Source organism: Silurus meridionalis, chromosome 7 (assembly GCF_014805685.1).
Source record: "Silurus meridionalis isolate SWU-2019-XX chromosome 7, ASM1480568v1, whole genome shotgun sequence".
NCBI lineage: Eukaryota > Metazoa > Chordata > Actinopteri > Siluriformes > Siluridae > Silurus > Silurus meridionalis.
The window spans coordinates 11,736,688-11,751,740 of record NC_060890.1 but is presented as its reverse complement, the minus strand read 5'-3'; the positions used below and the strand labels follow the sequence as shown (position 1 = coordinate 11,751,740).

General features: G+C 37.3%; 2 protein-coding genes across 6 annotated transcripts; one reads left to right on the top strand and one right to left on the bottom strand.

The window, feature by feature from the left end:
- Positions 1 to 1,022: 1,022 nt before the first annotated feature.
- On the bottom strand, positions 1,023 to 8,267 carry arsg (arylsulfatase G). Of its 3 annotated transcripts, none has more exons than XM_046854509.1 (12): positions 8,160 to 8,267; positions 6,212 to 6,449; positions 5,881 to 6,068; positions 4,935 to 4,982; positions 4,710 to 4,818; positions 4,477 to 4,614; positions 2,894 to 3,087; positions 2,656 to 2,736; positions 2,181 to 2,289; positions 1,938 to 2,058; positions 1,750 to 1,840; positions 1,023 to 1,466 (listed from the first exon to the last, which is right to left on the bottom strand). In XM_046854509.1, the coding sequence occupies exons 1-12, from the start codon at positions 8,221 to 8,223 to the stop codon at positions 1,189 to 1,191; spliced, it is 1,659 nt and encodes a 552-aa protein (XP_046710465.1). In that variant the 5' UTR covers positions 8,224 to 8,267; the 3' UTR covers positions 1,023 to 1,188. The 3 variants fall into 3 exon arrangements, with proteins under 3 accessions (XP_046710465.1, XP_046710466.1, XP_046710467.1); XM_046854510.1 differs by having other exon boundaries at positions 4,477 to 4,611; XM_046854511.1 differs by lacking the exon at positions 8,160 to 8,267 and adding an exon at positions 6,886 to 7,017.
- LOC124389196 (monocarboxylate transporter 7) lies at positions 7,031 to 13,635 on the top strand. 3 transcript variants are annotated; one of them, XR_006926531.1, is made up of 8 exons: positions 7,090 to 7,166; positions 8,566 to 8,660; positions 9,479 to 9,733; positions 9,958 to 10,101; positions 11,823 to 11,951; positions 12,078 to 12,872; positions 12,994 to 13,340; positions 13,421 to 13,635. XR_006926531.1 is itself a non-coding variant. In XM_046854512.1 (7 exons), exons 2-7 carry the CDS (start codon positions 8,648 to 8,650, stop codon positions 13,260 to 13,262), a joined length of 1,605 nt encoding a protein of 534 aa, XP_046710468.1. In that variant the 5' UTR covers positions 7,090 to 7,166; positions 8,566 to 8,647; the 3' UTR covers positions 13,263 to 13,635. The 3 variants fall into 3 exon arrangements, 2 of the variants coding, with proteins under 2 accessions (XP_046710469.1, XP_046710468.1); XM_046854512.1 differs by having other exon boundaries at positions 12,994 to 13,635; XM_046854513.1 differs by lacking the exon at positions 8,566 to 8,660 and having other exon boundaries at positions 7,031 to 7,166; positions 12,994 to 13,635.
- Positions 13,636 to 15,053: the final 1,418 nt, after the last annotated feature.

Sequence of the window (15,053 nt, the reverse complement as noted above, 5' to 3'; positions counted from 1 at the left end):
TAATGTTTTGTACACTCAGTCCTATGTATACAACTGTCTTCTTAGGACGCAGGTACTTTCCTCTCTTGTAGTTGTCTACTCTTTATTTTTCTGATGCATGTTGTATAATGTTGATGCCATGGGAACAATCTATTATAGCTGATATGTTGATCTGGCTGATTTAAATGTTGCACAAAGCAGATCACATCAATATGTCTGTGAGAAAAGGGAAAATAAAAACACAGTATTCACTGGCAAGTGATTCTATATGCCCAGATTAACAAAACAAAAACATTAAACCAATGAAAAGGGTCCATGATGTAAATAGGGATTGAGTGCTTTACTCGTCTTTTTTTTTTTTTTCCTCCATACTGTTGTACTATAGCAATGAAACTGTTATGTTTTTGTTTGTTTCTATTGGTTTACAAAAAGCTGCTTATGCTGTTATAGGGTAAGTGAAAGCACTGTAACAGATAACTGATTAATAGCAAATGGTACTGTTTTCTCTGAACTGTTATTTCTGGGCATAACTGTGACTACTATTCTGTTTGGAAGTTTTATGTTTCTCTGGTATAAAGGCATGGACTAGAAAGCAGTGCACTTAGTTTTTAAATGAAAAAATATCCTAGATACCTATTTTCCTCTTACCAGTTAATGTGTTTTGATGGGATCTTAATGCTTTTTAATTTAAAAAAAAGAATTTAAAAAGGGCCAACTTACCTGTGCACTTCAAAGCTACAAGTGATTATATGTGTTAATTACAAATAAAGTTGAGAAAAGTATCAAAATATTCTGTACTTACTTCAAATATCTACTTCACAAGATGTAAGATATTACATAAAGTACAGAACAGTAGTTGCTGTTCTGCATGATTTTGAGTAACTATGCCTACAGGGTCACAAGTCTAACAGGGACAATTAACATAAAATTTAACCAGGAGTGTTGTGACTGCTTTCTCCTATCTGGAGTTTATGGATGTCTTTTAATCTATACATTTTTTCAAGATTAAAGAGATTAAAGTACAATTATTTAACACCAGTCAATGTTTTATTTAATAATATAACATTTAATGTTATATTTATGCAAAACATTTATTAAAAAGTTGTGTGAACTGCATCAAAATGTATCAAAAGTATATCCAGGGAGCAAAGCGGAAGCATTCACACTACATAGAATGCCAGTCATTTGCTGTGTATAAAGTCACAGAGCTCAGTTTGGGCTATGGCAACGACAGGCAGGGTTTTGTGGCTGACAGCAGGGGACTGCATGCTGGGACACAGTGTAATCTGCAGTAGACACATTGTCTGTAGCAATATCCCATAGCAACTCCTCACGCTCTCTCTCCACTTCTTTGAGAACGAGTTGATACTCTTTACTGGCTGGGTCTAGAGGAGACCCTTCTGCTTGATCCTTGTCCAGGTTAAAAATCAAAGGAGGATCATGAAGCTTTGGCATTCCACTTCCTCCACCACATGCTTCTGCACCACCTGGCAAAGTAAAGCAGAAGTTGGAATTAATTAGAATTTAAAGCATAAGCTTTTTTATTTTAACTGAAAAGATAGCATTATATAAATCTATGTAACAAGGTCAATAATGTGGCACTGAAGGCAAAATTAGCATTTTGAATTAGTTTGCAAGTGTCACAATATTGTTTAGCTGAACACAGAACCCTCCCCAAACTACTGTTAGATAAGTCACTCTTTATATGTTGTTAGTTTCCTATTAAGTATGTTAAAAACTGTTTATCCAAAGTCAATAATTATTCCAGACCTGTAATGTAAAAAGCTTTATAATGTCTCAGTCTGACAGTCTGTAGATATCCAAACTGCCCTGCTGCCCCACTGTTTGGATGCATGAGACTCTGATGATGGAAAATTGCAAGTTATTATCTGGGCTAATTTGTATCTCTTTCTATAAAATACTTCAATCTGTGTCACAGTTTCTAAAAGTGGTCCTGCCTTATGTCCTGTATCAGATCCATGAAGCAGGATGTGTGTTACATCAATGCCATCGTAACGGCGGTTGAAAGGAGGGTCCACACCAGCTAAGGAGAGGATTGTGGAAAAGATATCCATACCACTAAAGAAAATAAAGTGAAAGACACTGAGTTTCCAGAAAGGAAGGAAAAATATAATTCACTTTTTTTTTTCTTTAGTGGTATTTTCCTTCCTTTCTGGAAACTTAGTAAGACATAGTTCTACCTTAGCAGGGCATTGCTGGTGGTGTTAGGTGATATCTTCCCTGGCCAGAAAGCCACTGATGGAACTCGATGACCCCCTTCCCAGGTGGTCCTCTTGGCAGAGCCTCCACCTGATCAGCAGAAAATGTAATAACTTTAAGAAAACATTTGTAAACACAGAGTGGTTCATAGTTGTTGTGGCATATTATAGGTTCTACATCAATGAGCCCTGGCATAATAGGGCCTTAAAATATAGCTTATTCTACACATTATATTAAGTTTATTTATATTTACTTTACACCATACAAAAAGAAAAAAAAAAGGTGAAAAAAAAAGGGCTTGTCTTGTTTCAATAGTTAAGGGTTATTTTCTGAAAAGGAAACACTCAGGGGCTAAAGTTAACCGTTTAGGGTTTTTCCACAAAGAACAATTTCTTTACATTTTTATTTTAAAAGAGTGTATCAACATGCTCTATATTGGTGGCTTTTGTTCATTACCTCTGCTGGTCTGCCACTTGCCCAGAAAAGGCCCAGGGTTCCCTGCAAACTCGCATTTCTGTTCCCATGGGCCATTATCACCTACAAAATGGATAAGACATTAAAATCCATGTCCACTATTATCCACTAATCCATTATGAACTATAGAAAAGTGTAGCCACTATCAGTGTATATATGGCACTTAATTTACAGGTGAATTACAAATGATTAAAAATTACAGATGATATTTCAGACATACCAGTAAACCATATAAGTGTGTTCTTCATACTAAAGGCCTCAGTTGCAAGTTTTATTCTCCCCACCAAACTGTCCATATCACTCAGGCTAGCTGAATACGCTTCCTTTGGAGTCACATTCAGGAAGCGATTATGGAACAGAGGAACATGCACATGGGCCAGAGCCACATACAGCAGGAAAGGCTGCCCCCTATTCCTACAAGGACAAAACATACACTGTACACTCTGTAAAGAGTTGTGAGACAACAGAGTTGCTAGTGATAATATTTCACCATAACAGTAAGCATTTCAAATGTAAAAATGTTAGAGAAATAATGATCTATTATGTATTATAACAAAGCACAAGTTGTGGTTAACACATTTTATTTTATTTATTTATGCCTATATAATGATATATCTATTTCAGATGGTTGTGTATGTATAGTGTGTTTGATGTGAAAAGGTCCTGAAGTTGTTTTCACGTTTGGCTTGCAGTATGCAGCTGTAATGTGAAAGAAGAGAAGCTTGACTACTCATATCCTGGCCATTGGTGATCTATCCTTTTCAAAGGTCAAAGTCACACAGCTCGGTGCCTGGTCAGTTGAACAAAACAGGCTTGTTTGCAGACTCTGCATGATACACTGACAGATCAAAGTCTCACAGCTGTTTTGGACTCAAACAGCTGCTGTCATACTCCATTCAAAATAACGGTAAACATCCCAATTAATTTGAGAAAAAAATCTGTTGAGTTTGCCCTATTTTACCATCCAGATATAAAATATTTGGGAAAAAATAGTTTACCATTTACCATTTTTCCATAACCAGAAATTACAGGGGGCACGTAGTCTTAACACTATAATAATACCATATGACAAATGTAAATAGTGAAGTTGATTCCCTGTGTTTAAATATATTTTTAAATTCTACTATAAAAGTGTTGCTTATACTAAATGTTATAATAAATGTATTTTTTATACTTTACATGATACATTGTGTATAAATATATTTCTGAAAACTACTATAAAAGTTTATACTGCACTTTTTTATAGCTTTCACTTAGACGTATATAAAAAAACACAGCAGCTTCATTAGGGATTTCGGATATAAAATAGTTTTGACCTTTCTTGGTCAATACATATTTATGTGTATTATTGACCTCATTACTATTAACAATAATAAATATAATACTTCATTTAACAGCTGTGTTGAATTTTTCACCTGGGACTGTTTATGTGCATTACTGTTACTTTCTCAGACATCTGCAAGTTATATGATGTGTTCAATAACATTATGTAAGATATTCTTTTTTTTAGTTGTTAAGATAATGTGAAATCCATTTTGACATGATACAGAAGGATTAGTTAAGTTAAGCAGTAACTTGGTCACATGTATTAGCTAGACTGGGCAAGCAGTTTCTTATTTCTGGTCATTGTCAAGAAGAATGTGCAAGAATATTAAATATTAATAAGAAATATACTCAATTATTAAATACACAATTTCAAGTCATATTCTTCACTATGTTTAACTGGCAGCCATTTCTGCAAGTTGGCTGTGTAATTAAACAGTGACAGAATAAAAAAAAAAAAAACATTCATAAGAATAATACCTTGCAGTCAAAATCTGGGTGGCTGCTGCTTTAGCATATTTTTCTGTGAGTTCCCAAAGATCCAGTGGCTGTTCAATTATGCTCTGATTTTCAAAGAGAGGCAATGCTATTTTAGTGTCACAGCCTGCATCTTTCCTGCTGTTTAGAAATTGAATTGTTTTTAGTAAAAGACATTATCCTTTATATTTTATGCCTCAGATACACAAGCTTACATATGTAATGTGTTATCTTACCTACTGTGTTTACTTTGCTCACATGGGAAACAGCTAGGCAGGTCAAAGCCAGGCTTGTCAGTGCAGCCCATATCATTACTATATGGAATGCCAAGATAATATTCAAAACCTGTTTATAAAAACAAGCTGATGCAGTCGACTGTAGAATCATTTCGAACTGTCCTTTTAGATCTAGACACACAAACTGCATTCAAATAATGCCAGAGGTAACTCGAATGCACTTAACTCTGTGGATTGGATGGTAGGGACCACTGTGTCCAAGATGCCATTTTCCTACAGCCAGAAATAAGAAGAGCATTATATCATTATCCACCTTATAGCATTATCCATCTGACAATTTCTGAATTATGGTGAAATGTTATTTATATACATCTCTACAATACAATACAGAATATTCCATTAATAACTAGTATTTTTTGTCATTCAATACACTTGTTGCTGTGGTGACAGTTTTGTATGCATTAAGCTTGAGACCTAATCTTTCTCTACCCGTCCCGAGGCATCCTGAGGTTGCACCAGCTCCAGTTGTTTCCCACCTCAGGAAGAGTATGCACCTTCAAAGAGTAGATGCCGACCCCACAAACATCCTGAACCATCTAGAGACGTACCAACGCTATTTGGAACCTACTTCATGTAGAGTTTGGACATTGTCCTTTTTTGAACGTTTGAAGTCTCTGGCATGGAGATGTTTGTGTTAAGCTATTTTATGAGTTGCTCAGTAGCTACTGGTTCCACAACATCAACTGACTGTATAAGACTGAAGAAATTACATTACTAAATCAGACACACTACAGTACTCATGGTAGTTCTCACTCTCTAGTGTTTTGTATTGTTTTTAATATTTATAATTACACTCTTGATATCCCCCAAATGAGGATGGGTTTCCCTTTTGAGTCTGGTTCCTCTCATGGTTTCTGCCTCAAACCAAGGGACTCTAAGGGAGTGTTTCCTTGCCACAGTCATGCCAGGCTGCTCATTAGAGATAAACACACATAAATCCATTTCATTCTAAAGTTCTGTAAAACTGCTTTGAGACAATGTTGTTTTGTCAAACATTGTGAAAAGCGCTATAGAAATAAGATTAAACTTAACCTTAATCAGAACATCAGACCTCTCTGCTCTCACTCGTTGCAAACAATCTGAATGTTGAAAGAGTGTGTGCCGTGTTTACCAATCATAGCAGTGTAATAGCCGGCATCACGTAGGAGCTGAGCAATTGTCGTCTCATTAAGTGGTAGTCCTCCAATAGAACCCTTTGCAAAATTGTGAGTGACTCCATTGCGTAAGCCGTGTCTACCAGTCAGCAATGCAGCACGCGATGGGGAACATGTGGAAGCAGGAGCATGGAAATCTGTAAATCTGCAACACAAGCAGAATTCCACTTAGACATTAGCATGTAAGGTTTATGATTTGTACTTCGCTCTGGATAAGGGCGTCTGCTAAATGCCACAAATCCAAATGATTATGATTTGTATCTTAGCAATTTTCTCCATACACTATACCTTTTGCCTTCCAGCTTCAACATATTCAGCCAGGGGGTAGTATTGTCATGGTCATTTGTCCAAAGGTCTCCCCAGCCAATATCATCAGCCAGAATAATAATAAAATTGGGTCTTTCTTTTATCTTTATGTTGTGTCCATGTTGAAAAAAGAAGTCTCTGTAATACACCAGCCCTGACAGCAGGGAGCAAAATAAGAGCAGCACAAAGACTCCAGCTTCTGCCATTTGGAATGCAAAATCTATCAGAAAGAGAATTACTTCAGAAATTATACAATGTTATATATAACTACAGGAAAAAATACTTTTTCAAAGTAAACAAAATGGCCTATAAACTTGTCTTGTCTTTTTATTCTTTTCTGTAATCCCACTGAAAATATATGAATAAAAAATTTACTTTTATTAAAGTATTATATATATATATATATATATATATATATATATATATATATATATATATATATATATATGTGTGTGTGTGTGTGTGTGTGATTGTGTGTGTGTGTATAGAACAAACCCTCCAGCATGTAAAAAGTTCTATTATATTTTCTGTTATTTTCCTTAAACCGTAAGAAACCTAGCCTAGTAAAAGTAATTATTATATAACAAGCTAACAAACATTGCTTAATCCACAGTTCTCCTACAAAATAGGCATATGAGCAGAATCAAATTCAATACCTTGCTCCAAGCTCAGCATGTCCTACACAGAGTTCAGCAGAAGCCTATCCATGATTTCAATACCAGTTCATGGGAGAGGGGGGTTGAGAGCTGGATTTCTCAATCAGTCCTGAGTGCACCATTGTAACCCAATCCTCACGGTCCACACAGCTGTAACCTCCTACCAGGCTAATAGAATTTTAACAGCAACTCCACACACCACATGCACTTATGAGCTGAGAGAGCACAGCATTGGCAGGTCACCAACAAAGTGTGTTTATTATCCTTAACCTAAAAAACAGGTAAGAACTTTCTAGATTTTAATTTGAACTCTAACAGTTTTATTGCAAATATGTAATTTAATAAACTTTTTAAAGGTTATTGCACATGAAAGATGTAAGCAGCGGCTCTGATTGGACACTTATCTGGAACCTATATTAGGTTTATTGTGAATCAGTTTGATTTTAATATTCTACTCTTACGATCCAGTTCATATTTCTATGAAAATCTAATATAATAACATTTTTTTAGAACAGTTGAGAACTGAGTCTTGTTCAATGACCCAGCAGTGCCAGTTTAGTGGTGCCAGGGTTTGAACTCCTAAGCTTTTGATTAATAACTCAAAGTTTGAAAGACTTGTCCACCATTTACAGCACCAGCATAACTGTGTGCCTTTACAACCAGGACAAATCACCCTAACAATATTGAAATGAGTTTTCTTAGCAGCTCGGAAACAGATGTATTCTGTGTTGTGTTTTATGTGGGGATACTAAATGTACAACACCAATGTGTATCCTATTTTCTGAGCATGTAAAATCTAAACAGAGACATTTTTTTTCTTACAAGTTAACCAGTAAACCTTTTGACTTCCCAAACTATTCAGCCTGGACCCTACTGTGATTTTACAAAATATATGCTACAGTTAAACCTGGACGACTTGAAGGCTAAATGTTTTTTTTTGTTTGTTTGTTTGTTTTTTACACTATTTGAAATATATTCTTGTCCACGACATATTCCACCATTTCTCTGTCTATGGCATGCACACGTGTTAGAGGAGGTCAGAGTTGTGCGGGTCACGTGGTATTCACGCTGCACTACACTACACATTTAATGCAAGCAGTGAGTTCAGAAGCGCATGCGCAATCCAGGGTTACCGCACGGCATTCCAATTCTATTTCGACTAAAGCGCTCACAACTTCAGTGCGCCACTTGAAACGAGGAAAGGAGCAGCTGTGCCTTAGTCCACGCACAATACGACAATAATGTGCATTAAAACAGATTTAATCAATGCTCACCTAAAGTTAAAACACTTAATTCCAGTTCACAGCAGCTGCTCATTGCTGCGGAGCGAAGCGCCATCTGATCCGATGACGTGTTGGGCAAATGGCCTTCAGGAATAAACTGGCAGTAGTCACGTGATTCAAAATTCAAATTCAATTTTGCCTCGTAGTATAACAAGAGTATTCAGGTAAACAATTTTGCAACTGAGAACTCCAAAAGACCCCAGATGTGCTGTAACACAAATTTGGAATGTAGATTTATTGTAGCAAGTGTAAATGTAAATTCACTTGCTCTCATTCTAGATTCTTTACTTTCCTCTCCTACCTCCTCAAAACTAAAACGCTGAGATAGGGGGCTTGACTACGGTAAATTACTACTAGGTGTGAATTAGTGTTTAAATTTGTGTACACTGTGTGACAGAAATGAACTGGTGTCCCACTCTGTGTGAATTCTCCCACGCTGTGCCCAGAATAGGCTCCAGTTCCACCATGGCCCTGCAAAGATGGTTACTAAAGGTGAATAAATAAACGGCTGTTAGAGTGAAGTTAGTATGGATATGTATAGGAAGGGGGGAAGTACACATAAAAAAAAAAAAAAAAAAGAGTGGTCATTAAAGCCTCTCGGTGTAGTCATTGATTTGCAGTCTTTATATGAAGACCACCACTGAATTAATTGTTCAGGCAGCTAGGGCATGTTATTCCACCACCTGGGTGCCAGTACTGAGAATAGTCTTGATAAATATTTTCCTTGTATGTTGATAGATGGGGTTTTTAGTTGATCTGTGCTAGAACCTCAAAGAGAATGCAGTACAGAATAGGGTGTGATAAGTGCCTTTTTAGCAAGGTGTGGATTGGTTAATTTTCTGGATTTTTAGACAAGCATCATTCTTTTGATTCTTGTGTGAGCTGCTATTATAAGCCAGTGCAGTAACGGGGTGGTGTGGGAAAACTTAGGGAAATTGAAAAAAAGTGTTACAGTTATCTAAACTTGGGATGACAAGATACTAAACAAGTATAAGTAAGAAAATGGCAGGGGCCTCCATACATTTCCTAAAAGAGAGTCAGTGTGAGGAGAGTAAGACAACTGATGTAATGAACTAAGGTTGAGTGTGTTGACAGGTGGTGTGATTCAAAAGTAGTTGAAGGCGAACTTAAGATGGGATACATTTCTAAAGCTTCAGTCTAAGGCAGAAAATAACACATTTTATTTCACTAACCGGACTTAATTATTAATAATATAACCCTGAGTACAATCTGAAATGGCATCTTAATAAAAGGTTATTATAGACACTGCTAAATATGTGTTTAACTCAAATTATATTTTTTCTACACAGCTTTGACATCAGTGATCATGGTATGGTGGATCTTCAGATTAGGCGGTTGCCTGGGACCTAACATATATTCTGAGGTACCAGATGGTGGCTGGGGTTGGATTGTGGCTGTGGTCTTTTTTATTGTCGAAGTTTTCACATATGGAGTCATTAAAAGCTTTGGCATATTCCTCAATGACCTGATGTTTGAGTTTAATGAAACCAACAGTCGAGTTTCATGGATTATCTCAATAAGTGTCTTTGTAATGACATTCACAGGTAAATACATGGCCCTTTTTCGAACCCAGCTTTAAATGAAATCATAATTAATGTATATACATATATATATATATATATATATATATATATATATATATATGTATGTATGTATGTATGTATGTATGTGTGTGTGTGTGTGTGTGTGTGTGTGTGTGTGTGTGTGTGTGTGTGTGTGTGTATTTACATAACTTTCTCATAGATCTGCATATTTTTTGTTGGTTTAGCACCGCTTTCGACTGTGCTGAGCAACAGATTTGGCTACCAGCCTGTTGTAGTTCTGGGGGGATTCTTAATTTGCCTGGGAACAATATCCACTGCATTCACCAGCTGCATCAATCAGATATACGTCACAATTGGAATTGTTTCAGGTAATCAAATTAATAAAACTGGTACTAATTTTTAAGCATAAGGGAGATGTGCAGACCTGCAGTAACTACAGGGGAATAAAGTTCATCAGCCACACCATAAGGTTATGGAAAAGAGTAGTGGAAGCCAGGCTGAGAGAAGCACCACAGATGCCTTATTTGCTTTGAGAATATTGATGAAGAAGTATAGAGAAGGTCAGAAGGAGTTACATTGTGTGTTTGTGGATTTAGAGAAACGTATGACAGGGTGCCGAGAGAGGAGTTGTGGTATTGTATGAGGAAGTCAGGTGTGTCAGAGAAGTATGTGAGGGTGGTGAAGGACATGTATGAGGACAGTGTATAATCACACACTTGATGTCACCCAGATGAGGATGGGTTCCCCTTTTGAGTCTGGTTCCTCTCAAGGTTTTTCCTTGCCACAGTCGCCACGGCTGCTCATCAGGGATAAATGCACACATTCACCTTAACTCTTAAAATTCTGTAAAGCTGCTTTGAGACAATGTCTGTTGTGAAAAGCGCTATAGAAATAAACTTGACTTGACTTGACTTGACAGTGTGACAGCAGTTGGAGTATGCAGTAGGAACGACAGACTGGTTCAAGGTGGAGGTGGGACTGCATTAAGGATCGACTCTAAGCCCTTTCCAATTTGCAGTGGTGATAGACAGGTTGACAGACAAGGTCAGAGAGAAGTCTCAATGGACTATGTTGTTTGCAGATGATATTGTAATTTGTGATGAGAGTAGGGAGCAGGTTGAGAAGAGCCTGAGAGGTGGAGGTATGTGCAGGAGAGAAGGGGAATGAAAGTCAGTAGGAGTAAGACAGAGTACATGTGTGTAAATGAGAGGGAGGGAAGTGAAGGGGTGCAGTTGCAGGGAGAAATGGTGGTGAAGGTGGAGGAGTTCAGGTACCTGGGGTCAACAGTGCAAAGTAATGGAGAGTGTGTTTGAGAAGTGAAGAAAAGAGTGCAAGCAGGGTGGAGTGGGTGGAGAAGAGTGGCAGTGATTTGTGATAGAAGAGTATCTGCAAGAGTGAAAGTGAAAGTTTATAAGACTGTGGTGAGACCTGCGATGTTGTATAGTTTAGAGACAGTGGCATTGAGAAGAAGACAGGAGGTGGAGCTGGAGGTAGCAGAGCTGAAGATGTTGAGATTTTCATTGGGAGTGAAAAGGATGGACACGAGTTGTATGGAGACGGATGATCCACTGTGAAGACCCCTAATTGAAGCAGCCGAAAGAAGAAGAAGAATCGAATTAATTAAACTAAAAGTGTGATGTAAATAAGGATCTAAAATAGTGCGGAAACAAGATGCATACATACATTGAAAAGATAAAGATTAAATACTTAAAAAATCTATATTTCTATATAATTGTAAACATAATTGTAAAATGTCTATGCATACAGTGTTTAATAACCGCAAGACAATCATTACATAAATTCAGTGCAGTATACATAACGATATATATTTTGTGTTTACTAATAAATGCAAAGCAAGGTGTAACTTAATGTAATTAGTTTTAATTTCACTTAAAGTATGATCCATTAATAGTTAGCCTTATTACAAAATAGAGGCTTATACACAAGATGATACAAGAAATAGAAAGATTGGCAATAAAAAGCTATTAGGCTAATGCATTTTCCCTAATTTTCTTCAAATAAAAGGGTAAAAACAAATAGCACAAAACAAGTAAACAACTCTGTTGTTATTTTCTGTTTGTCCTTGCAGGATTCGGGTACTGCTTGACTTTTCTCCCAACTATAACCATCCTGTCCCAATACTTCAGCAGACGTCGATCCCTGGTCACTGCCATGGCCTCTACAGGAGAATCTTTTGCTATATTTGCCTTTGCACCAGGTGGGGATGGCTATAATAAACTATTTTAGCAGTGGCATGCCACATCAAAATGTATACAGTATACTATTACAACTATTTCTGGTTAAAATCAGATTAAAAAAAAATGTTTTTTTGGTATTTTTGCAGCATTTACAGCACTTAAGGCACATATTGGCTGGAGATACACAATGGTGGTACTCGGAATGTTACAAGGACTAGTCATATTCTGTGGACTTCTGCTTCGCCCCATAATAATCAAGGCAAAGAATACAGAGTGTTTTACCAAAGCACTGAGAAAGGACTCTATACCTGATACTGAACACCGCATCTCAGTTAGCTTCAGAGACTCAAGTGCACAATCATCTAAGGAGTTGGAACAACTCCAAATGGGGGGACAACATAAAGATGGAGTCACTTTTCAGACTTTACAATGTGAACAGGATTCAAAAATGCTGTGCAAAAACAAACTCCTGGATCTTTCTGTGTTAAAGGAGGGCAGCTTTCTATGCTATGCTGGATTTGGTCTTTTTGCAACAATGGGCTTCTTTGCTCCACAACTGTATGTGGTGGAGCTAAGTGTGAGTATGGGGACTGAAAGGGACAAGGCAGCATATATGCTCTCAATTATGGCGGTGGCCGAGATCTTTGGACGTCTCTCCATTGGCTGGATTCTGAGCTGTGGACACATTAGGAAGATATTTGTCCTGCTTGGATGTGTGTTGCTAATATGTCTAGTGTTAGTGCTCTTTACAGTGGTAGAGGGCTTTGGAGGACTGGCCGTCTGCTGTGTCTTGTATGGCTTCCTGTTAGGCAATATCGCATCCACTCACATCCCCATGCTGGCCGAGGATGACCTAGTGGGCATCGACAGAATGCCCTTAGCTGTAGGTGTCTATGTATGCATCCAGAGCTTCGCAGGACTTACTGGGCCACCTTTAGGAGGTACGCATATCGAAACGCATATCGAAGTTGTTTTAGTATTAAATTGGTTTCATTTTTGAAAAAGAAATATGACTGTTAAATCAATTTTTTTGTTTCATGGTTTGTTTCAAATGTGTTGCAGGTTTTTTGGTGGACATCACACAGAAATACAGCTCTGCCTTTTACTCCTGTGCTGCTGGTACAGGGATAGGCACCCTCTTTCTAGCTCTGGTACGTCCAGCAAAGACAGGTTTTCTGTGCACAAAAAAAGATCTTGGCACTTGCCAAAACAACCTTGCTGATGAGCACAAAGGTCAGGATAAGTTCATGACTGAAGAATTTCTAAAGGTGGACATTCTACCTGATTCACAAGGTCCATCCTTGAAAGAACCAGTAAACACTTTAACTTAGTTGGCAAAATTTCAGAAATTGGTGAATGTCTGGTCATGGAACAGCATTGGGCTACATGTTACACTGAGGCAAACTGAGGTAAAACTGATTAATTACTTGTATTTAAAAACAATTTTAAAGTGGCTTAGAATGAGGCTGTTGTTCCATGCCCCTTCCAGATCTCCCCCTTCTTGTCTATCGATCATTTGCAGGTAAGATTCAGATTGGCCTGGAGGCCCACCCTTAATGTTAAGCAATAATTTCAAACTACAGATCTCTTGTTGATAAGCCTTGATGATCCTCCTACATGCACCAGATCTATTAATTATTTATGTACCTGACAAAAAGTTGAATCATTTGTGTTAAATACAGATGAAAAATTATTTATAATGTAGGAGGCAAAAAAGTTGTTTTAAACCCACACACACACACACACACACACACACACACACACACACACACACACACTGGACACTAGTCATAAAATGTTGAAAAAAAATGTAGGCAACAAAGATCTGATATCCCAATGTGGGTAAATATTTAGTTCAAATACAAATTATGAAGAACCTTAAAACTACATACAAAATATTTGCTTTAATAGAGAAATTAACTATGATTAGACAAATAACCCATGCCTTCCAGGGTAATACATGTTTTGTGTACAAATAAGCATTTTAAAGTCTAAATGTATATTATAATGTATAATATTTAGTACTTAATTATAATATATTAATATATATATATATATATATATATATATATATATATATATATATATATATATATATATATATATATATATATTATATACACAGTGCCTTGCGAAAGTATTCAGCCCCCTTAAACTTTGCGACCGTTTGCCACATTTCAGGCTTCAAACATAAAGATATAAAACTGTAATTTTTTGTGAAGAATCAACAACAAGTGGGACACAATCATGAAGTGGAACGAAATTTATTGAATATTTCAAACTTTTTTAACAAATAAAAAACTGAAAAATTGGGCGTGCAAAATTATTCAGCCCCCTTAAGTTAATACTTTGTAGCGCCACCTTTTGCTGCGATTACAGCTGTAAGTCGCTTGGCGTATGTCTCTATCAGTTTTGCACATCGAGAGACCCATTCCTCCTTGCAAAACAGCTTGAGCTCAGTGAGGTTGGATGGAGAGCATTTGTGAACAGCAGTTTTCAGTTCTTTCCACAGATTCTCGATTGGATTTAGGTCTGGACTTTGACTTGGCCATTCTAACACCTGGATATGTTTATTTGTGAACCATTCCATTGTAGATTTTGCTTTATGTTTTGGATCATTGTCTTGTTGGAAGACAAATCTCCGTCCCAGTCTCAGGTCTTTTGCAGACTCCATCAGGTTTTCTTCCAGAATGGTCCTGTATTTGGCTCCATCCATCTTCCCATCAATTTTAACCATCTTCCCTGTCCCTGCTGAAGAAAAGCAGGCCCAAACCATGATGCTGCCACCACCATGTTTGACAGTGGGGATGGTGTGTTCAGGGTGATGAGCTGTGTTGCTTTTACGCCAAACATAAAGTTTTGCATTGTTGCCAAAAAGTTCGATTTTGGTTTCATCTGACCAGAGCACTTTCTTCCACATGTTTGGTGTGTCTCCCAGGTGGCTTGTGGCAAACTTTAAACAACACTTTTCATGGATATCTTTAAATGGCTTTCTTCTTGCCACTCTTCCATAAAGGCCAGATTTGTGCAGTATACGACTGATTGTTGTCCTATGGACAGAGTCTCCCACCTCAGCTGTAGATCTCTGCAGTTCATCCAGAGTGATCATGGGCCTCTTGGCT

Coding starts and splice junctions, on each gene's coding strand:
- arsg (XM_046854509.1), bottom strand. CDS start 8,223: ATGGCGCTTCGCTCCGCAGCAATGAGCAGCTGCTGTGAACTGGAATTA. Junction 2,737..2,893: donor CACACTTATATGGTTTACTG/GTATGTCTGAAA, acceptor TCCATTTTGTAG/GTGATAATGGCCCATGGGAA. Junction 1,467..1,749: donor TAAAGCTTTTTACATTACAG/GTCTGGAATAAT, acceptor TTACTTTGCCAG/GTGGTGCAGAAGCATGTGGT.
- LOC124389196 (XM_046854512.1), top strand. Junction 9,734..9,957: donor CTTTGTAATGACATTCACAG/GTAAATACATGG, acceptor TTGTTGGTTTAG/CACCGCTTTCGACTGTGCTG. Junction 11,952..12,077: donor TATATTTGCCTTTGCACCAG/GTGGGGATGGCT, acceptor GTATTTTTGCAG/CATTTACAGCACTTAAGGCA.